The 24,080-nt window shown below is 39.9% G+C and overlaps 1 protein-coding gene across 1 annotated transcript; it reads left to right on the top strand.

Moving 5' to 3' along the window:
- Nucleotides 1-8,948: 8,948 nt before the first annotated feature.
- On the top strand, nt 8,949-12,754 carry LOC101486679 (alpha-2 adrenergic receptor). Its single transcript, XM_004571200.2, has one exon. It carries the CDS (start codon nt 9,275-9,277, stop codon nt 10,574-10,576), a length of 1,302 nt encoding a protein of 433 aa, XP_004571257.1. The 5' UTR covers nt 8,949-9,274; the 3' UTR covers nt 10,577-12,754.
- The last annotated feature ends 11,326 nt before the right edge of the window (nt 12,755-24,080 follow it).

Here is a 24,080-nt window from a genome sequence, read left to right as displayed (position 1 = left end):
AACACTGGTGGTTAGTAACACCCACACCAACATTCACACTGATAGAAGAAAGAGAGAAGACAGATCTGCACCTGGAGGACAAGTGGGGGGCAGGGACATGATAATGACGGCATATTCATCCCTGCGAACCAAATGATTCAGTTTCAGAGTACTCTAAATGCTCCTTTTTGCACTGTATGACCTGTATGATGACTGATGACCAAACCAAACCTTCTGCTTGTGAGGAGTGTCCATGTAGAATAAGTCAATCAAGGTAAAATAGCTAGTTTCAGACAGACAAGGCCCAGTGTCAGAGAAATGAGGGTTATTTTGAAGTGTGAGTTATGTAGTGCTACTCTACAGAATCCAAGACAGAAGTACGGAGCTGGAAATGAGCACAAAGATCCACTTTATGGATAGCCTCCTGCAAAAGTCAGATTTAGGTCCAACTGTGCACTGCACCTGAAAGCACAAAGAGACTGGAGGATTGTGATTGGAAGTTTATATACAGGTTACTGGTAAAGTAACTAAGTGTTAAATCCACCGTATGACCGGTCGATTTTTAATCAGGCACAGAGGGAGAATTAACCAAAATGGGCTTTTTTTTGCCTCTTTATTCTCGTGGATAAAAGTGACACATTAATATTGTCAAAATCTCTTTCTGACACCAAACATGTAAATTAAATAAATAATTCTGAATGACTATCTGCAAATAAATGTTGAATTAGGGCTGCAAGACTTGCCATCCATAATGACTGGCCCACAAAAGGGTTCACGCTGGGCTTTCAGTCAGTCTCGCAATTTCTTGTCACACCTCGCCAATGCCTTTTGTGCTCATTTAAAAATATGCTGCTCGTTCCTCTGCAGCTCTGCAGACACCATCTCTGCTCTGCTTGAGGGGCTGCTGGGCTCTGGAGTCCAGTCAACGCTGCTGACCCCAAGTTGTAAGGACACTGAAGCTGCTATAATAGATTATTCACACATTGAATATTCTCTTTCCAGTCTTAATAATTTGTTGTGATATCAAGACTGTTTATGGTAATGGTGGAAATATTTCTCATGGAGAAATAATCTTTAAGGAGATGCAGATGTGAAGTGTAAACTTTTGATGGAAATACTTGATATCATGGAGAAGAGAGATGATCATACATATGATCATCATATTCTGAAATGCATCCTTCCACAGGGTTTTCTTTCCATATAGAAGGAAAAATAATTAATCCAATGATGAATTTGCGAATTTGCTCACTTACCAAGAAATGAAGTCTCTAATTTAATGGTATTTTCATTTTGATGGAGAGGGACAGAATAGAAACCACATTTTCAGAAAAACACTTTATGTAAAAGTTATAAACTGATTTGCAAGCCACTGAGCAAACTAAGTTTTCCATCTCTAAATAAAATATGACTTAGTAGTTGGTGGAAAAACTCTTATTGGTGAGCACAGCTGTAAGATGTTTCTTGTATTTGGTCTCCAGGTTTGCACAAATCTCAGGAGGGATTTGGCCCACTCTTCTGTACAGAAACTCCCTAAATCCTTTAATCTGTGACGGTTCTCAGTCATCCAGGTCATCGTAGTCTAAGGAGCTTGGAAAGAGAAGCATCTGGACTTCTTTAGGTTCCTAGAAGATCTTTCACCTCTCATCTGAGAAGCTTCTTCAGTTCTAAGAGCAACTGGTGAAGAGTCACAGATTAAGCCCTATGGGAGTGTCCCCAACAGGGTCATGGACCACACCAAGCCACACCTTCACACCTTAAGTAGAGGTGATTAGGTAGAGGATCAATAGGGGGTCCATGACCCTCCTGGGGACACTCCCATAGGACTTAATCTGTGACTCTTCACCAGTTGCTCTTAGAACTGAAGAAGCTTCTCAGATGAGAGGTGAAACATCTTGAAGAAACCTAAAGAAATCCAGACGCTTGTCTTTCCAAGCTAAATCCTTTCTTACCTGCCCCGTGGCAGCTTGAACCATCAGCTCCCTCCACAGACTTTGTATAAGTCTGAGTCTGTCTAGGCCACTACATGAACATAATGTGCTTCTTCTTTAGCCGCTCCTTTATTGCCTTGGTGGTATGTTTTTGGTTGTCGTCATGCTGATAGACCCACCCATGACACATCTTCAGTGTTCTGGCTGACAGAAGGAGGTTCTCTTCCAAGATTTTACAGTACACAGCTCCATCCATTGGGCCTCAATGTAGTGAAGTTGTCCTGCACCCTTATGAGATAAGATTTTGGTGAATGTGGTCCAAACTGCCTTCAGATCATTAACAAGCTCCTCCTGTGTAGTTCTAGATGATCCACCACCTTTCTCCTGATCATCCTCATCCCATGAGGCAAAATCTTGCACTGATGATCAATTTATATTTGTTCCATTTCCCAATGATCACACCGATGTCACCAAGGACTGTTCATTTCTTTGCAATTGAGCAAACATACAAATTCAGCAAGGAATCAGATAATTATTTCCCCCACTGTACTCTAAACTAGACAACAGTCAGCCAGGCTGTGCTCGAGGCTTCCACAGAGGTAAATCAGAAAACACCTAAGAGGCAATTACCTAACACTATCACTACCTCACCAAACAGAGGGACTCGTCGAGGAAATCCATCACGCTGAATGAGTCCTAAATGTGTCCCAGTTTTATAAAAGGTAAACGTCAGTATAATTGGATGTTTGTGATGAAGCGGCACTGACAGTTTGCAACACAACTGGAGGCAAAGATTAAGCACTGACGTATTTCTCCTGACTAACTCTACAGTGTCAACAATTTCACAGATAGATAACCATTAGTCATAAAAGCATTGAGACTCAGAAAGAAAACAAAAGGCAAACAGAAGTAGAACAGACAAAGTTTTTTTTCTTCTCTTTTTGATGCATGTTAAGACACTGTTTAACCAGTAAAGAGCTACACAAGTAATTTTCATATGAACAAGGTTGACTCTTTAAAAGCAAGGGCAACTGTTTAATATGTTACACCATGTAAAATTAAGAAAAAATGCTTTCTAAGTGACTACAAGGTGCAGTGGATTTTATGCACTTGATGCGATTGCTTCCCATTAAGTTCATGAGACATAAATTTGGGATTTTGTAACCTCGTTTCTTTTTATGTTTCTCTGCGTCATTTATTCTGTTATTAAAATACTGCACTTACAGATGCTGTGTTTGTGTTTGCAAAAAGACATCACAGTCTGACAGCTCTACAAGTGCTGGAATAAGCTCAACTCTCTGGGCTGTGGCTGAAAAGTTGTCATTAGGACACGTCAGACTCTCAGCCCCTTTAACTGCTGTCTCTTGCAAAATATCATTTAAGAACTTCATTGTTCAAATCTCTTAAAGGGGGTCTATTGTGCTCATTTGCAACTCCACGATTTTATTCTTTGACTCTACTAGAGGGCAGCGTGGTGGGACCATTAGCACTGTTGCCTCACAGCAAGAAGATCCTGGGTTCATCTCAACATCTGGTTAGGGTCTTTCTGTGTGGATTTGTTCTCCCCGTGTTTGTGTGGGTTCTCTCCGGGTACTCCAGCTTCCTCCCACAGTCCCAAGACATGGAGTTAGTGAGGGTTAGGTTAACTGGTGATTGCTAAATTGCTCATAGGTGTAAATTTCAGTGTGAATAGTTGTCTGTCTCTTTGTGTTCGCCCTCTGTCTGGCTGGCAAGTTGGGATAGGGATAGGGGGATAGCCCCCCTGTGACCCTGATATGGATAAGTGGAAGAGAATGGCTAGTATAAAATTGCTTTTGCATTCACAGTTCAGAATTAACCTTGTTTATTCTGTACTGATCCTCCTCTGTTCACCCACTCCGTGAGACAAGCTGTTTTAGCTCAGATTAAACTTAAACTTTCTCCTGATTGGCTGAAAAAAGGCCTGAACAGCAGGTCTGAGATGACCAAATTAACACTGTCCACTCACTGACATCACATGGAACCAAAAGAAAAAAAAGACCTGTGAAACTAAGTGTTTAGAGCAGTCTGCAGCTTTTTGAAACTTGTTTGATGTTTAATATGAGTATCCACTAAAAAATATACAGCATATACTGCATGACAGAAAAAAGGAAAAGCATAATATGCCCCTTTAAAGGAAAACCATTCCTACTCCCAGTAGGAATTCCTAGTAATTATGGCTGAATGAGAGGCATTATTCCCCACCATCACCGAGTTCCTTAAACAAACAGGAATCATCTTTGCTGTCAGCACATCTCTCCCCTTGGACACTCCACACATATAAACCCGACAGGTCCTTGCTACCTGAGAGCTAACGCTGCAGCACATTTTTTGATACAACAACAAATAATGCAACTTTGGGTAAAGGTGTGATTTTTTAAATACAATGCAGTTTTTTGTCTGGTATTTCACAACAAAGTGTAGGCACACATTGATAAGATGTGTGCCCACTCATCTGCAAGGACTGGGAGCTCTTATCACATTGATAAGAGCTTCCAGTCAATAATTGAGAAACAGGGAGTGCAAGGCAGGTTAACTGCTGAAATATTCATGCAGATTCAAGGCAATACTGGGAGACAGCGTGAAAGTGCTGCAAACTTGCTACTACTGTCCTTCCTCTCCTGTAAAGACACGAATTATAATTTCTTGGTGCTCATTTGGGAAACTGGATTTGGTGAAGTGGAGCTTTGAACTAGAGGTGTGCTGCTCACTGGTTTGACTCCCTGGGCGAACTTTTAGAATGAGGTAAGATGATGAGTCATGGTCTCACCTCCTTCTGGAACCACCACTAAAACACTGCCAAGGCCATTTTTTAATGTACTAAAGCTGCATGATTACATCTTTACCAACCAAATGGATGCTATACCCTAAATATATTATTTTTATTACTATCATTGGGAAGTAAATGAAACTGAAACCATCAAAAAATGACATATTAAGTATTTCAGGGCTCACTTTGAAAAGAAACTCAAAACTTTTAACTGAGAAGAAAGACACAGGAGGGTTTAAAGATAGATAGACATAGAACAGATACGGGTAGACATGTTATCATCCCCTTTTTGCCCCTTGAAAAACAAGAAAAAGAAACAACACAGAGAAGCTAGAAGACAAATGTATTGTTTTTTTTCCTTGTCCATTCAGTATACTTTGATTGTTCAAACATTTAATTAAAAATAACCAGAAATGTATAAAACACAATTCATTTAAATACCTATTTTAAGTCAGCTGGTGTGATGAGACACTTGGACTTAGTGCATGAAGTACTCTATATTAAAGACACTGGTCATATTATTACATTTGTAAAGTGGTTTTACTTCAAACTTATTTTCATCGCCTTTTCATTTTACTTCAGATGCTTTGGCTAAAGGTTATGTTTCTACTAGATTTTCAACAGTTGGCATATTATTAGTCCACAGACTCAGTCACATCTTTCTGGTCTTGAATATAAAGTAAAGTATAATTGAGTGATGAATGCTTTTGATCGAGATCAGTGGGTGTCATGATTATCAACTCAGGCATCTCTTCATCTTAACCCTTGTGTGGTGTTCATATTTTTGTTACTCAGCCAGTGTTCATGGGTCTGGTGGACCCGCTAGAGTTTTGGCTTTCCAAATTAACACTATCAAACAATTTTATGTTAAATTACTCAACAGATGTTTACTTCATCCCAATTACAAGCCATATGAACAGCAAACATGGTTCATTTTTTTCCCTTTACCTTTGTTAGATCACATTTATGAATTAATGTGCTTCTCGTTTTTGTTTTTTATAAAATGTTATAAAAAAAATTAATCAGTTATAATCAATTGGAGTGAGTGGAAAGACACAACACATTTACACGTGAAGCAATATGTTTCACAACTAAATGGGATCAGCTGCTCATCAATGGTGACATTAGGCCCAGGGTTGTAAAACAGGGGGAGGTGGTGCACCCCTTATCCCACACTGTCCTGATGGCAGCTAGCTTGTCTCTCTGCCGTCGAGCTAGTCTGTCGTCTCAGTTATCAAAACGGATAATCCTGGAAATTTTGTGGAAGTTTTCCAGAGACATTGATGCACGGAAAGGTTCTTGCCGGTTTCTGCATCCCACAGGGATCCTGTGGATTCCCCTTTGGACCTGAAAACTCCTGCAAGGATAAGAACCCCAAAGTAGGCCTTTGGGGTTCTTAGATGAATTTGGTCCATCTCCTTCCACCTCTCTCCAAAAAAAACACCTTCCTTCTAGATTACTGCAATCCAGAATAATTTTCTGGATGGAATCTGGGATGAAAAGCTCAAATGAAGACTTGATGTCCTGCACATGAGTAACTGTCAGCCGTGTTGGCCCTGGCTTATCACAGTAACAGCTCTGCAGGGTGGCTCATTTCTTGGGCAAGAAGACCATTCAATGTCACCAGTTATTGACATCCATATTTCTTCACTTGCTGTCTGGTGGGCTTGTTCTGGTCCTGGAGCTGGCTGCAGATGGGGTACTTGTCTTTGTTTTGTTACTAAATGGTGCTCAACCTCATCCTCTTCTTCAAAGTCACTGTCAGACTCTGAATTTTCAGAAATGTGAAATATTCTGAAACTGTCACGGCGAGTGAGGTGAGCCGTGTGGAGGAAATGAAGGAGGATCCAAGTGCAGGCAGTCGTGAAGGTGTAAAGGTGGTTTATTGAACATGAAAGTAAATACAAACGGCAAATGGAGCTGGAACTAAACTATACTGGGAAACAACTAAACTACAAAGCACAAACCTGAATGAGAACGAGCAGAGGAGAATGACGATGGACAGCAGGGAGAGCACACGGATGTGACATGGTAGATACACAGATGACGCAGGGTGGAATACACAGACGGACCAGCAACAACAATGACGGAAGACATGACTTAAATACACAGAGAACCACAGGGGAATTACACACAGGTGGTGGACACAGCTGGGAATAATCAACAAGACGAGACAAAGGTAAAACTGAACACACTCACATGAGACCCAGACCTTCACAATAAAACAGGAAATGAGAACACCACACCAAGACGCAGACCTGACACTGAGAGACAGACAGGAAATGACATATGAAACTAAACTCACATCTTAAACCCAGATAAACAGAAACATGGAACTCTAATAATAGAAATCATAATCATCACCATAACACGACAAGAGAACAAGAACACAATCCCTGATGAAAACTTAAATCAAAACACAATACACTCAAAATACTGGGTCCAACGGACCCAGAACCGTGACAGAAACCTCTTTGTCAACATCATCATCCGAAGCCCCTCTTCCAAAATCAATTGGATGGCCCTCGCAGCAGATAATCTTTTGCCATCTTGATCAGTTGTGATAAGGAACCACACTGGCAAAGTCTTATTTATAGTATTATGCCACTAATTTGAAGGTGGGACAGGGTATGAGAAAATAAAATTTGGATCCCTCAAGAATGAGGGTAAAATGTGCGGGAATGTAAGAGCAGACGGTGTTGATAGTTGAATTTTCAACAACGTTGCAACTTTGTGCGGGAGCAGGAGGGGAAGAAAACACTATCAGCAGCACCAGAAAGGAGGAAGACAGAGTGTGGGAACACAGGACCTGCACTTTCAACACTTTTATTAGACCTGGGTCCAGTGGACCCGAACACCTTGTATGTAATGTAAATGCGTGGGGGGAGGTACAGTATGAGGTCATTGAAAATTAGTTCGGATTTATGTTCTTCACAGAAAATAAGCCAAAGCCAATGAATTTCAGGTTGAAAAAATAATTAATTGTTTAATTTTTCTTTTGAAAAAAACTGAAAACGGGTCTCACAGACCCGAACACCATACAAGGGTTAAACCTATTCAGATGTATTCTTTAGTGTATACGTGCGTTCAAGCGGGTGGATGTAACACTCGGCTGCTGCAATGTTTTATTTTTCGGGTTTTTTCCTATGTATGTGGGAAGGATTGCAGGATTTTTTGTGCATACAAATGCGCTAACTGAGGTTGAAAATATAATTCCGTTGCAATCTGCTGAGGAAATCACGTGAGTCTAACACTGCTGCCCCACGGAACAGAATTAAAGCTGTGAAATTCCGTCTCTTGCGCTCATGTTTTCGTATATTTGGTAGAAGTAGCTGGCATTTTGAATTTTCTTCACAGTCAAGTTGTGTTATTCGTATTTTTTTTTAAAAAGATCCCATGGGGCTCAGAAATGTTAACACTGGCATAGCTCCAGGCATCTTTTATTTTTTTTAACCTGTTAACATACGTGCTGTGCATCCCCCAGTGGTACTGCCAGATGTTCAAGTATAACGCACACCAGTGCATGCAGGTGTGTGTGTGTGTGAGGGGGTGGGGGTGGGGGGAGGGGCTCATGTAGCGTGGAGGTGTGTGTACGATGAGGTGAAACGCAGTAGACCTAGCAGCCTGCCTCTCAGCAATGAGCTCAGCTCCAAAATCCCAACTCTCACACTCCGCCTCCGTGATCTCCTCAAAACTGCTGCCACACACACACACACACACACACACACACACACACACACACACACACACACACACACACACACACACACACACACACACACACACGGCGCTCCACAAATTAAATCCTGTCCGACTCTTGATCACACTTTCTTTTTCTTTTTTTCATTTCATCTCAAACGGCCTGGCTGACTGTCTCTTCCCTTAACGGCCATAAACAACCTTTAGGACTCTGCAGCGGGGAAATAGTTGATGGTGATGAGTGCAGCAATACTGACCTCCAGTGAGTTGAGGTTTATTAAAGAGAAGAGGAAGTTTTTCAGGTTTTATAGACACTTAAAACTCAACCAGCACGTCAATATACAGAGTTCTCTCTCGCTCTCTTATCGACTTATACATTTTCAGATGTTATTAATGCTATTTACATTAATATTTTTGCATCGGTTTGAGATCATGTGGACACAGCCTTATCACATTCCCACAATATGAAAATAATGTGTGCCGGGGGCGGGGCGGCAGTGGGTGAGTTTTATGAGAACAACACTTGGGGCATCATTAAGAGCGAGAGCGCACCATGCTGAAGGAAGGGGAGCTGCGGCTGGATGTCATTCAACTCCTGACGAACAGGAGCCGTGACAAAACTATACCAGGGGTGTCTTTCCAATTCAAGCAAGTTGTCTTGAGACACACCCGATCAACAGGCTGTAAGAGCCTCCAGAGACTTCGTTAACTGGGATTTTATTTTATTTTTTGCGTGCGCCCGTATCCATGTCGTCAGATTTGTAAATTAACCACGGAGGAACGCGTTTCTGATGGACTCTAATGACAGGAGCATTAGAGATCTGAAAAGAACTGACAAAATCCAACCAGGATATACACACACGCGCAAATATATGTAACAATGGATTCGTTCAACGCCAGTGGAATGGATGCGTTCACGGTGATCCATTTAAATTCCTCCTGGACGCTGGACAGTGGATATTCTTTAGCAGCGATAGCTGGCATCGCCGCTCTCGTAAGTTTTCTCATTCTTTTTACCGTTGTTGGAAATATTCTTGTGGTTATCGCTGTGTTAACGAGCCGGGCACTGAAAGCCCCCCAAAACCTTTTCCTGGTGTCTCTGGCCACAGCGGACATCCTGGTCGCCACTCTCGTGATGCCGTTTTCTTTGGCAAATGAACTCATGGGTTACTGGTATTTTGGAAAAGTTTGGTGCGGTATTTATCTGGCTCTGGATGTTTTGTTTTGTACTTCATCTATTGTGCATCTGTGCGCAATAAGCCTGGACCGATACTGGTCCGTTACGCAGGCTGTAGAGTACAACCTGAAGCGGACTCCTAAACGCGTCAAGTGCATTATCCTGATCGTGTGGCTTATATCTGCGTTTATCTCCTCTCCGCCGCTCATATCTATCGACAGCAACAGTGAGATCAGCTCTCAGCCTCAGTGCGAGCTGAATGATGACACTTGGTACATCCTCTCCTCCAGCATCGCGTCCTTCTTCGCTCCCTGCTTAATCATGATCCTGGTCTATATCAGAATATACCAGGTGGCCAAAACCAGAACCAGAAGCATGTCGGGAAAAAAACCCGGGCCAGATGGCGTTACACAAACTGAGAATGGACTGAGCAAAGCCACCTCCCCTTTCCACGGCGAGAGGGAGAACGGTCACTGTCAGTGCCCGCCTACGCCCAGCCAACGCACCGTCACCGTCGGGCAACAGACTGAGGAGCCTGACATGGAGGAGAGCTCCTCGTCAGAGGGCAAAGGTCACAAGCCCCAGCTGCAGGAGTCCCAGAGAGCAAAGAGGATCAGCAACAAGAAAAGCTCGCTCTCCAAGCAATCCACTCGCATCTCCAGGGTCAGTAACAAGTCCAAGGATCTGTTCACCTCCAGGAGGAAACGCCGTAAGAGCTCCCTAGCCAGGAAGAAGATCTCCCAAGCCAGGGAGAAGAGATTCACATTTGTCCTGGCTGTTGTCATGGGAGTGTTTGTTGTTTGCTGGTTTCCCTTTTTCTTTAGCTACAGCCTGTATGGTGTGTGCAGGGAACCCTGTAGGATTCCCGACCCCCTCTTTAAATTCTTCTTCTGGATTGGCTATTGCAACAGCTCCCTCAACCCTGCCATTTACACCATCTTCAACCGGGACTTCAGACATGCCTTCCACAAGATTCTCTGCAAGTCCTGGAAAAAGTCCTTTTAGCTGTGAAGCAGAGCTGCTGCATCACTGTGACAATCTTACATGAAATATCAAATTGAATTTATAAAAAACACAGGAAAAAAAGGGAAATCTGTTGTGTTTGTTATGCCTCACTTCTGTCTCATTGTCCTGCTTTTCCAGTCATGACAGCGTGCACCCTTCAAGGAGTCCCCTCAAGCTTCAGCATAGATGTTTTCATTACAGACTTCTCACAGGCTTTCCCAGTTTGATTAATGTGCACCACATTTCTCTTATTCTCTATGAACTGTGCTGTAATTCTGTATTAAAGGACCGATATTGATAAAGCCCCCTGTACATCCACAAAAGATGCACACACGGGTGATTTATGTGCCAGGACAAACCCCCAGTTCAGCTCAGTTTTTTCCATTCCATTAAACTTTTCTATTTTTTGAACACTAAGATCATTCTTCATCACAGATTTTGTCTTGGGTAATTAGATTTAACCTATTAATATTATTTTACACATTATTGAAAATATAAAAATATGCAGCCTACAAGCACAAAATGTCATAAAACCAGATCGTTGACAAGACAGAGTCTTAGTGTGGCATTTTGAGAAATATGCTCAATGGACTTTCCAACAGTCGGTTCAATTCAAATTTATTTATATAGCACCAAATCTCAACAGTCACCTCAAGGAGCTTTATACTGTAGAGTAAGGATCCCAGAATATTAGAAAGAAAACCCCAACAATGAAAATTTGATGACAGTAGAAAGGAAAAACTCCCTTTTCACAGGAAGAAACCTCGGGCAGAACCAGGGTCAGGCAGATATCTTCAGAAACTGGTTAGCAGTGAGGAAAGAGAAAAGTTAATGCTCTTTTTAATGGACAACATAAGAGAAGATAAGAAGAAAAGATGTCTGTAAATATGTAGCATGTTTGTTCATAAGCACTACCTTGACACAGAAATGTAACAAATTCTCACTGAAAGTAGCGCATTATATAAGTTTTGTTAGTTAGTAAAAAAGAAGGCTTTCTATTTGCTGGTCTTCAATGCACATAACAAGTGGAAAATAGAGAAAGTTAGTATTGCCATAAAACTGCCCCCCATCATTAAAAAGATATATGTGTTTGATTTAGATATAGCAAGTGTAGCTAAGCTTAGCTAAGCTGATACAATGTAACTACTGCAGAGAAATTAAAGTGATACTGATCTTCTCATCCAAGCCAGCAACAAGTCAAAGAATATTTCTCAAAATGTCAAACTATTCTTTAAAATGTTATTTAAAAAACAAAACAAAAGAAAAACAAAACTGTTAGTGTTAATGCCTGTGTGGTCAGTGCTGCACTTAATCTGTAAAGAAAAAGAAAAAGAAAAAAAAAACAAAACAGTAGCACAAAACAGTTCATCCCCACTGTGCCTGAAACTTTCTGGCTCCCTGAAATGATGAAGCCTTTTGGAGGCTGCCCACCTGGCCCAGGTTGAGAATCCTCATACACTCATGCACCTGTGGTTTCCAACCTTGTTTCATCGCCCTGCAAACATCGCCCTTCTGCTTATATGTTTGTTTTGAAGTGAAACCAAAACAAGTCTCCTTTCTTATCTGCCTTTTTAAAGGACATATTTACTGTTTTAAGGCAATGAGGGCTACCGTGGAAAAGTCTGAAGTGATATTTATGTACAAACATGTTTGAATCTTTGACCTTTTTGAGAAAGGCAAGCAGGTTGGACGCCATTAGCTTAAATTCAACTATTTGGTTTGTTTGTCTGTTCAGCTTCCTTGATGCTGTTAGCCGTGTTTTCTTTGACAGTTTTTGAACATCGCTGCTGAAAACAGACTCTAAACTGAACTCTTTTTGTGTCACTGTAGGGTCTTTACCTCACAATACAAAGCGCTGTGAGCCAACTGTTGTTGTGATTTTGCGCTATCGTGGGTTTGGTTGTCATCATGATAATTCACAAGTCACACTGAGATATATTAAAGGACAACAGCAGGATAAATCACGGCAGATTACAGATGACTGGGTTTGACATTAAAAAATGGTTCCATGCAAAAGGGTAATTATTTTCACAGCAGCCCTAAATGACTGAGCATTTCAGATTCAATGCATTCATTCTGCATTTATTTTCCAAGAAACTACCTCTGTTTATTTGCTGCTGATTTTGGAGTGACATCTTGCAAAGTGCATATTTTCCTCTGCTTAAGCTGTCTGATGTTGTGCAAAAATAAAAGATGACGAAGTCACCTGGTGTTGTGATTTTGCAACACGGAGTCTCATTAATGGTCAAAAACATGGGGAGAAACAGTTAAGAAGCTATCACGAAATGATAAATGTTATTGCGTTTTTTTTAATATATATAAATATTTATATTCTAATCAGATGACCACTTTTGGATTAAACTTACTGACAACATCACAATAGTAAATCATGATAGTCTTTCTATCTATAAATGCATCCTTTGATCAGATTCAAATTCAGCAAAAGTTGATCCATCCGAGAAGTTTAATTTCCATCCGACAAAGAAAATCCCCATTTATGCAAAGCCGGCGAGATCCAGGGTTTTGTTTGACTGTGTTGTACAGCATTCGTGTAAACAGACTCCTAATTAGGTGGAACAGTTGCATGATCCAGAACAAATTGGTGACTCCAAAACTGCTCATTATCATTATTTACCCAGAGAATTTAGCCCCAACGTGTTCAATCAAACTTCTGCAAATCCACATATCGTTCAGCAGCTTGAAATCCCTGAACATGGCAACGGGTGGGTGTCATAAAAAGTGTTCAGTCCCTCTGATGGACTGAGGCCATGTTCATTTCAGCGTGTTGGTGACCTTTCTGCACAATAGGTTTGATGTTGGTTCTGGCAGTGTCATAATCTAATACTCCCCAAAGACCCTGTGGGCAAGACTGAGGTGAAACTGAATTCTCCACACACCAAAGTCCTGTTTTCCTGCTGCTTTTGTGCCGTGGCTGAGTGTGCACAGCCAAAAGCCATTTGTAAAGGGTTACGAGCCCATCTGCTGTTTGCAGTCACGAGAGATTTATGTCCGAAAAAACACAACAAGAAAGCAGTTTCCCAGCCTGTATAATTGTTTCAATACAGAGGATACGCAAGGAGGTGCAGAGTGGTTGATGAAAGACAGCAGTCAAATATATCACCAGATGGACGTACTGGTGCCAAGCAAAAAAAGGAAGTCTTTTTTGCATTAATGCCACCATAGCAGGAGTACAGGCAATATCTGACTAAACTGCTCTTGTAGCAAAGACACCCTTTTTATTACTTTTGAAAAAGGCTGGGAGTGGGTTTACAGAACTTTTTCTTCATATTTCTACCAAATCTTAAGAAAGTGAGTGAACAAATATATAAAAAGCTGATCTAAAATATCAGGTTTATGAATAAGTAGTGCAATAAACTGAGAAGCATAGCTGTGAACTTCACCAATAGCTGTGTGAAGTGATGCAAGAAATTAACGAACAAGCCATATTTAATCTGTTGATGTCCAGCTGACATGATCATTGACTGGACTGTTTGTAATTACCAGGAATCTTTTACCTTCCTCCAAACTGTATTTAAGTGGGATGGGGAAGCCAAAGCAAGTTTCTTTATATGAATTATGAAGAAATATTTGAATTTGTTACATAGAAAAGGAAAGTTTTATGCAAATAATAAATGGAACATTATGTATCACCCATTATCTAGGGTTGGGACACAAACGGTAGAGTATTCAGCTTTTGTGGGATATGATATGCATATCATTTACATAATATGTTTAGTCGAAAGACAAGAATGGACAAAGGAGCAAACCTCTGTGAGGACCTGCAATGGCACCATGCTAATCTTTTTTTTTTTTTTTTAATATAAAACGTAGTTAGTGGGTTTCCTCATAAAGAACTCCATTGGTGTTGTTCTGTCTGTGTTTTATGGGTTTGGTAAGTACACTGCTTTCCTACCTAAGATAAATAAAATGTGTCCTCAAGAGTCAAGAGCAAAGTGGCTTAATGGGGTGTGTGATTGATTTTAGTGATTTATTGTTGCTTTAGAAGTCAACAGTTAAAAAGAAACTGATTTGTGAAAGGAAAATGTGATTTGTTTCTTCTGTGGTTTGTAATTTGTATGAAGGTTTAGGTATCTCAAACATGTTAAACTGCATTTTAAATACATTTTATGGTTACATTGTGAGAAAATAATCAGCAGAACACAAAGCAACTGAACCGATTCTACAATGAACCCGTCAGATTGAACAGTGCTCACATGTCTTTAATAGCCGGTCCCATTTACAACCAAAAATAACAACCAGCAGACAAACATCAACATTAGCAATCAATTGGAGTTTATATTCTGGCCACATAATGAATGTAAGTCCAATATTCATCCTCCTGAGGGAAACATCTCAGCCTTTAGCTGAAGGTCGTTCCATTATGCTCACCAGATAGTCAATAGACATTGGCTGCTTGGTGTTTTGTAGGTAGTTTACAGTCATTTTTATCATAGTATTAAAAGGGAAACAGTAAGGCTGGCGTTCATGGTGGGAAAGAAGCAGACAGTAAAGCTGTGGGTCATAAAATCAAAACAAGGAGCTAAAAGACACTAAAACGCTTATAAGAAGTGACGGGAAATACAGAGTTATGAGGTACTTTTGTCAGAGTTTCTCAGAGTTTGTCATGAAAAGCAACAACCTTCATATTGGTCCACAGTGAAGAAAACCAAATTAGTCCTGTGACTCATTTTTTTTAAAAGTCTTTTTAGATGCATACCCAAGCCTGCTGATATATTTTTGCTTTCAATAAATCTTCTTCCCATTGTTTCCACTCAGTAACTACACCTCCACAGACGCACTGTCAAAACTGTGAGGTTCTGAAAAAGCTCCTTTCTAAAGGAGATACTCACTCTGTAGAGAATAATGCAAAGATTCTATGTGGTGAAATAATGACATTTGTCTTTATTATTATTAGATTATGTATTTCCGTTTGCCAAGACATGCATATTTTAAACTTTAAAATATAAAGGATCCTGGCACTGCTTTATATGCACAGTACTGCATCTGTGGTAGATATGAAAACGAGTTCATCTGGTGGATGTTAGGATCGGCAGATGTCTCATCTCTCTTTGCTGTAGCGGACAGTTTTACGGTACTTAGTTTGTACCAGATTTTGTTCAAATTTCCGTTTTATGGCTCCATAAAAGTGAAAAGTGAATTAAAAAAAGACAGCTACAGACTTAAATAAGATGAAAAAGATAGATGCCAAACACGTGACGTACAGATAAATATTTATTTCAGATCAATGTACATTTTTTTTTTTGTGAACTCCGTTTCTCCTTTTTTCCTTGTTAATATTCTCCATCTTGTAATCGAGCTTCTGAGCGAGAGTTTTGAGTGTTACAGCATCTTTACTCAGTCAGATGTCAGCATCCAGTGTTGTGTGGAAACTACAAAGACATTAAATTTAAATTTTACAGCTGACAGCTCACACAAAAATCCATAAACCCAAGAATGTGGACACGCATTTGTTAGCGCTTTAACAAATACCGCATAATGCAAGATGTGAAAAGACTACAGCCATGAAAATACATTTTAAACACATGAAGATATCTACTCTGAGCGATTAGCATATCGAGTGGTTTTCGGCTGATTTATGGGTACATTTGCTGAGAAAGAGACTTAAGATAAAGCAGACAGGGTTTCTCGTGTCATCTTTAAACCTGGCAAATTTTGTGGAAGATGAAAGGCCTCAGTCTTGTGGATATGATGTCGCCACACCTGACCGGCTTCAATTTTCTGCCAGACATCAGACCCCAGCAGTGAGAAAACATGGGCAGGCTATCACGAGATTGCAAGAGCACACCTTTCCCAAAACCCTTTTTGGTGACTGAAAAAGAAAAAAGGAAAAAAGGAAACCCGTTTCATCAAAATTTATGTTTACCTTTAAAAAAAGTTTCCTACTTTCTGACTCTCTGAACAGCAAATGCATAAATGCTCAGTTCACTTAAGAATCTCTCGGCAGCTGCAAAAACTGAAGACACGTCTCACAATCTTCTAATAAGTCTTTACACCGTCGCTATTTAGTGTTTACCACGCACTGACTCCTCCGTGAGATTTATAAGATGCTGCATAATACAGTGTTTGACGTTAGATTATTATTTGATGTAAGACGGTGGGGTTTGCTTACCAGCAGCAGAACGTTCGGAACTTAAATCCACATTTCAGTGTGATGAATTAGCCTGTTTCATTATGGCCAATAATGCATCACATTGCAGCTGTCATATATAATGATGGAGAACACCTCAGACGGCGTTCACTAACTCCCTCACAGCTGAGCTCACAATTCGCTGCCTGCGCAGAAAGCTGTCCTGTCAAACAGCTCTGATATGTAAATGACTCAGCTGGAAACAGACTCGACTGATTTTCTGTTCAGTGGAAATTATTGTTTGAGGCTTTAAATGACAAACCTCTCCAAGAATCTAATACCTCAGCTGTGCATTGCACTTTAAATAATTACAGCTAAGGATGAACACAGAGCCAGTGCTTTTAATATTCTGACAACTGGAACCAAAAACCCTGTTTTTTCCTTACCTTATGAACACTTCATTTCCAGTTTTCTCTACATTTACTGTGTTGATGACTCCTGTTCGTTTGGAACAACAGGGCCCCTGAGGAAGGTGCTTTAAACACACCTTAAGTTACTTTTGGCTTTTTGTTTACGCCTGTAAGCTCGTCCAGCCTCAGGGAAGGGAGTGAAAACAAACAACATGGCTGACACTGACTCTTTTGCATCTGTGAGTTTAGTACCAAAGCAGTTATAGCTGTGGCAGTAGTTATAACAGAGTGGCAAAACAGGTTCAAAAGGAAAAATTATTTACATGATTATGGGTGTTGTGCTGTGTACTGTAAAACTATGTTCACAAACTCCACATAGAAAGCAATACCATCCTGTAAATGTATTGCCCTTCTCTCTGCTGATTGATATGACATGAGTTATAGCTTAGGGAGCATGGATAAGGTTAGGGTTAGGTGCTAGGAGTTTAGCTCTACAGCAGTAACAAAATGAATACAAATTAAGAGGCAATGGCACAACTCGGCAGGATCTATACTGGTTTTCTATCATATGTGCTATAAAACCAGTTTTGGAATACATCAGTAAATACAAATGGAGCAGTTCAGCTATAGTCTTTGGATAACCAGCGTGTTCACTTATTGTTTTTGAAAGCAGATCTGGATTGCGAACTTTTTACAGTGAAACTTATAAAAGTTTCAATATTTAGCACTTATTCCAGATCTTATACCTTCTCTGGCTGAAGTTTTGGCCCACTGCGGGCAGTAAAAACAAGACAATGAAAAACGCATATCGCTTGACAAACATGGCAGTAACTTTATCTCCCAGGTCAAACCTAGCCTGGTATGTCTGCAAAAACTCAAAAACTACCCCACTGGATGCTTAAAGGTGTTGTTGACAATATTTCAATGTCGGCCAGTCAGACTGTCTCTTACAAAGTGTGGCAGCGAGAGAGAAACAGCGATGACACACACCCACACACGATGGTGGTGGTGGTGACTGAGAGCTCTGAAGCTTCAAGATTACAAGGGAAATCCCAACTACGCCGATCTGGGAATTTCCCCCAGGAAATATCCCATTCACAACTGTACCAATCACCAAAAAGGCATTCAGGACCTTTATTCCTGAAGACAAAGATGTAGTTCAAGTCATAAAGGATTGAAGATTGGTTAATATTACCAAAGCCTGCTTACATTTACATTCATCTAAATGTAAATTGCATCTGATGAGATGGATTAGATGGATGTTGTATTTCTCTGGATCATTAGAATCAGTGCGGCTTGCTCCTGATCTCAACTTTGATTGGAACAGTTCAGTGTGTGCTCAGTTAGATCAGCAGGATGAGTACTGGCCTAAAGTTGTTTGACTCACATTTGTGTTATGTGGTTTTGTTAATATAGAATAATATTAAATAATTCTTTGACCCCAGGTTTCTGCTGCTAGAAAGTCTAAAAAGCACATCCAGGCAACGTTTGAGAAGAATACCTGCTGACCCTGAACTTACGCCTCTGATGTTTTATGCACTTTTATTCAGTTTTAAAAATTATATAAATTTTTAATTTACTTTAATTTTGGAACTACTTTTCAACCAAGGCTAGCAGTCCAAGTGTCAGAGCCATCAGCCAATAGTTATTCAATGTTGAAATGTGTGTCATGCTTAACTGCAATCAATGCCCAAAGACTAGACTCAGAGAACTGATCAGTTTGACAATGATTATTGAGAAGGAGGACTGAGCAATCAGAGAACTGGGAAGTGGCTCAGGAGGGAGTTTTCACTACTGAAGCATGGCTGGAGTTTCTGTCGAAGAGGCGAGCAGGTGTTAACAGCAGCCAAGATGAGACAGGTAAGATCCTGCAAAGTTTGTAATATGACTCTGAGGCAGTAGTTGTTGTTTCCAGCGAGGAAACAAAGGATTCGGTGGAGAGGCAGGTGAGCTGCAGGTAAGTCTTTGGTTTTATAGTTGCAGTGGCTAATGATTGTTTGGTTCAGAGAAGTTAAAGTTGTTATGCTTTTTAAGCTCCTCTGGTTAATCCGGGTCAGTATATTTGAAAGTTTCACACAACCAGAGAACAAATGAAAGCTTGATGAACCACACAAGAATTTAATAAGTCACAAAGCCTATTTACCACTATGATTGAGACAATAACCTGCCAGAGAGTAGCAGCATCAGCTGATCCTTAAACATCATGAGCTGTTTAGCCAGTGAACAGCAGGTGTGGGAGAGAAAGAGAAAAGCCAACTGTGAGGAAGAGCTGGCCCATATCTGAGAGCAAGAGCGAAAGGAGACAAAAACAGAGACCGAGAGAGGGAGAAGACAGAAAACATCAAAACAAAATAATCCCATCCAGACCATAAAACGTTTGTTAGATATCCTTGTAGCTTATAAAGTAAAACTGGCACTTTGGGGGAATTTGTGTTTCTGGATTTTTAATTAAAAAAAAAAAATCTGATGTCCTCCAGGTTCTAGCCACTCTCAGGTTTGAGTCTAATTACCATTTACAATAAAATGCAAATGCAAATTCATTAACTCATTTTAAGAGAGATTTTAATTGTTTATTCCAACAGAAAAACCACCATAAACCCCAAATCCCAACCCCTAGAGACTGCATCTGCTCCCACACCAAAAGCATAAACAAAATATCACAAAAAACCTAAAAATTTAAAAAATATAACAGTTTGAATGAGCAAAACAGTTAAATTCTAACTATTAAACCTGGCCACTATCTATTAAGTCCTCGTTACTATATAGCTTAATAATTGATTAAACTATTGATTTATTTTGCCTTTCAGTTGCATCAGGATGAATAAAACTTCTTCCCCGCTCGCCCCTGCAGGCAGTCTATCCTTCAAGCTCTATCAGAGGCCTGGGAGCTTGAGGGTCCTGCGCAGTATCTTAGCTGTTCCCAGGACTGTGCTCTTTTGGACAGAGATCTCCGATTGTGTTTCTGGGATCTGCTGGAGCCACTGGACTAGTTTGGGAGTCACCGGACCTAGTGCTCCGATTACCACTGGGACCACCGTTACCTTCACCCTCCACATCTTCTCCAGCTCTTCTCTGAGCCCTTGGTATTTCTGGAGCTTCTCGTGTTTCTTCTTCCTGTTTTGGCTCGAGTTGGAAAGAGTCTCTGTTTATCTATATATGTCAGGACTTCTGTGTTGTGATTTAAGAATAAAAACTAACCTGTTAAGACCTTTAACACAGTGTTCATTAGTTAGAGAGGCTATGCTTGGATTTTTCTCCCAAGGTCACAGAGTTGCTTTGGTACAAGTGGGAAAGAACAGAAAATGAGTCACATTTCTACATGGACCAAAAAGGTCAGTCAGACACTATAACTGTGAAAGCTTGTAGCCAGGTTACAAGCACAAAGTGCTGCAATTCATCAGCCATGTCTATACAGAAATAAAACCAAACTTTATTAAAGAAAAAAAGGAAAAGAAAAACTGAAAAAAAGATTCAATTGTAAGGAAAATAACAAAAGCAGCAACAAAATGACTTTAAAAGCCATGGCGATAAGCAAGGCCGTAACCATGGAGTCAACACTGGGACAAGTACGCAAGATTTTGATTATTTACTTATTTTACAATAAATTTTTATCCCTTTGTGTTACATGTTTGCCCCTTTCCTTTCATTGTAAGTACTATTAATCATTAATATTTATTCATTCATTTCTCTCACTCACTTCCATGTCGTTTTCTGTCCGTGTCCACTTGGCCTCTTAAAGCCGAGTGTTATTAAGAAATGTAAAGTCATCTCTTTCACTGTTATATATATAATTGATGTTAGTTGGTATGTTCTTGTTTTCTTTTCTTTTTTCTGTAGTTGCCCATAAAAATCAGAGGATATTACAGCTTCTGTCCCCTTGCTTATAATGGCTCTCCCAAAATAAAGGCAAAAATATAATAAAAAAGACAAATGGATGAAGAGATGTTGTGAGCAGCTTTATTGCTGAAAAGATGCAGACAAAATACAGGATTTTTTTATCATCCCAATGATCCATTCATTGTAAATCACAATCATTCCCCACCTTTAATAAAAATGTTTACTATGTTCAGTTATCAGAGTCTTGAAATTCAAAATAACTTCAAGCATCAACAGAAGAAAATCGATTATTTTGAACAGGGTGACACAGATACTCAAACTTTAAAACTGGGATAATGCAGCAGAACTTTGTTATGGTATAAATGTATATCCACGAAATCCATGGTATAAAAATGTAAGCTGTAAAAATGTATTTGGGCTTCAAGTATGTGTTTCATACTAAAATAGGAAGCATTTAGAGCTTGATGTTGATGTTGGGGGGAAACGTTGTGATAAACACTGCAGTACATGAATATCCCTATCATAAAGTGGTTGTGCTGGTGGAAGTGGACTCATGACAGCCGTATTTCTGTAATCCCACCATAAGCAATCCTGTATTAGTGGTGGAAAGTTGTGTGCAACCTGTCACCCGCACAGAGGATGGAGTCTTATCCTTTCTCGGCTGACTTAGTCATTAATTTAACTGCGGCACGCGATGTTTGCAGTTTGATCGCTGGATTTGTTTCAGCACCTGCAGATCCACCGCTGTAGCGATGGTTTCCTGCCTTATGCCTCCAATCCAATAAACAACAAAGCTTCTTTCTGACAAGCAGCAGAAAGCACGATAACTTGTTTGTCAGATTTCAGTCTAATCAAATTTCCCTGAAACTTAATGAATATTAAAGCAACTCATCTCAAACCAATGAGACGAGTTGATTCAAACTCATCTCATTAGTCTGAGTCAGCTGCTGACTTTTGTGCACAGGATCATTTCCAACATGTCTTTTCTTTTTTTTTATCTGAGAAAATTTGTTGACTCAAGCCTTTGCATTTAATTTTCTCACAACGGGCAAGCAAATTACAAATGACTGTAGAAGACAGAGGAGGTTGGAAATAGGAGCACAGAAGAATTATTGATATCGCTCCACATCAACTGCTTTCTGCACTAAGGGGGGAGTCAGCCCAGGGGCCTGGTCTGGGAATTTAAGTTAATTGAGTGCCACATATCTCTTCCAAAACCACACAGGGCGAGTGTTCATCTTCCATTAAGAATTATTGCTGCTGAAACATCTGCTTCCCCCCCAAAGTGAATATCAGACAGTATATTAAAGGCTGGATCATCGGGGAAATCAGCTGAGCATTGAAGTATATCTGTGGGTTTTCTGGGTTGAAGGCTAAAGTCAGAAATAATCCTTTTCAAACTAGTTTAACCGTACTTGCATTTTGTTTTTGTTTTTCTTCAAAAAAATCCTTAATATTCCAACAGCAGTATAAACACTACAGCAGCGCTAATGGAAGAAAATGACCCAACCACCATCAGCTGTTATTTGACTGCTTTTCATGAATATTTATCTCCCAAACACGGCCGTTCAATCTTCACAGGTTCGCTCTTTAACGATACAAAACAGACTTTAACTGAAACTGCTGTCTGGTTTAACATATGTACAGTTAGGTCCATGATTTATTGGATTATGACATTTTTTAGGTGATTTTTACCTTTGTACACCACCATGGATGGAAAGGCTCCTGTGATTCAAGGGGCTTCACAAAAACTTTTCATTAACTCTTTAGGAATTACAGCCTTTTTTCTACTTAGTCCCTCATACTGAGAGGCTCGTGATTGGATAACTGACTGATGACAGGTGTCATTGCCAGGTTAGGGCCTGTTTTCTTCTTATTTTATGACATGAAGAAGGGACGGCTGTAGCTCAGGAGGTAGAGCAGGTCACCTACTGATTGAAAGGTTGGTGGTTCAGTCCCTGGCTTCTCTAGTCTGCTTGTCAAGTATCCTTGGGCAAGATACTAACCTCAAGTTGCTCTCCGATGCATCCATCGGAGTATGAACGTGTGTGAATGTAGTTAGAAAGCACTCAGTATAGAGATAGCGCTTGCGAGAATGGGTGTGATTGGGTGAATGTGGCGTGTTGTATAGAGCGCTTTGTGTACTTCGGGAGAGTAGAAAAGCGATATATAAGAATCAGTATATTTACCAAACAATATATGAAGTTGATCCAGTTCAAGAGATTTAGTATTTTATAGCTTTAATTTGAAACATGAGGCCCAGAGAGATGAGAATGCAAGTGAAGCAGCTGAAAAAACAACAACATAAACTTGCAAAGTCCTTGAAGTTCTTTAAAATTCAAACATCATTTTTGTGGCTGAGAAAATGCCCATTTACAGTATAAAAGCTGGGGTGACAAGGCTGAAAGCTGCTGAGCAAGTAAATAAGTGAACCATTTGTCAAGCTGGTCATTCAACGCTATTAGTGCTACTAAAAAAGAACGAGAGAGAGAGTGAGTGAGAGAGAGAAAAGCAAAAGAATAAAGGGGCCCAGAAAGGTCCTTGTTTTACCTACAAGAAAACAAGAAGTTCTCAAGCATCAGTTACTGAAAAACAATGAATGTGAATGAACACAGGTGTCAGTGGAGTCATTACAAAATCAAAGGGAGTTTTTTCCTTGATTACACTTTAAAGTGTGTCGGGAAAGAAACACAAAGCTTTTGATTTCTGTTTAACACTTTAATATGTTTGGAACCAACCTTGGACTTTAAAAAATAATAAGAGAACAACGATGTGGGAGACTGAAAGTAAAGTGCATGGAGGTTTGTAAAAATTCTCTCGCAAGTTTTAATGTTTTCGAGTGAAAACTGTCGTTATGTTATTGATTATATTGTTACTAATGTTCAGTCTTTAATGCAGCTTTTTGCATATTAAACAAGGATCTGCATGAAAGAAACCAGACGGAAGCAAAACACAAGCAAAGATGGATAATATCATTATTCACACTGGTATTCAGCTGTTTCATACATCTATTTTATTATGTTAATAATTTTAATATTCTTTTTATTGCACTTACTAATGTTGTGTTTACAGCAATTTGAATATCCCCTGGGATTTATTAGGGCTAACATAACTATAGCTCTTTCATACTGAGCTCCATATTGCAGTGTGCATATTTTCACATTTTAAT

The sequence above is a fragment of the Maylandia zebra genome, linkage group LG3 (genome assembly GCF_041146795.1).
Source record: "Maylandia zebra isolate NMK-2024a linkage group LG3, Mzebra_GT3a, whole genome shotgun sequence".
NCBI lineage: Eukaryota > Metazoa > Chordata > Actinopteri > Cichliformes > Cichlidae > Maylandia > Maylandia zebra.
Note: the sequence above shows the minus strand (reverse complement) of the source record. Positions and strands in the feature narration are given on the sequence as shown.

Coding starts and splice junctions, on each gene's coding strand:
- LOC101486679 (XM_004571200.2), top strand. CDS start 9,275: ATGGATTCGTTCAACGCCAGTGGAATGGATGCGTTCACGGTGATCCAT.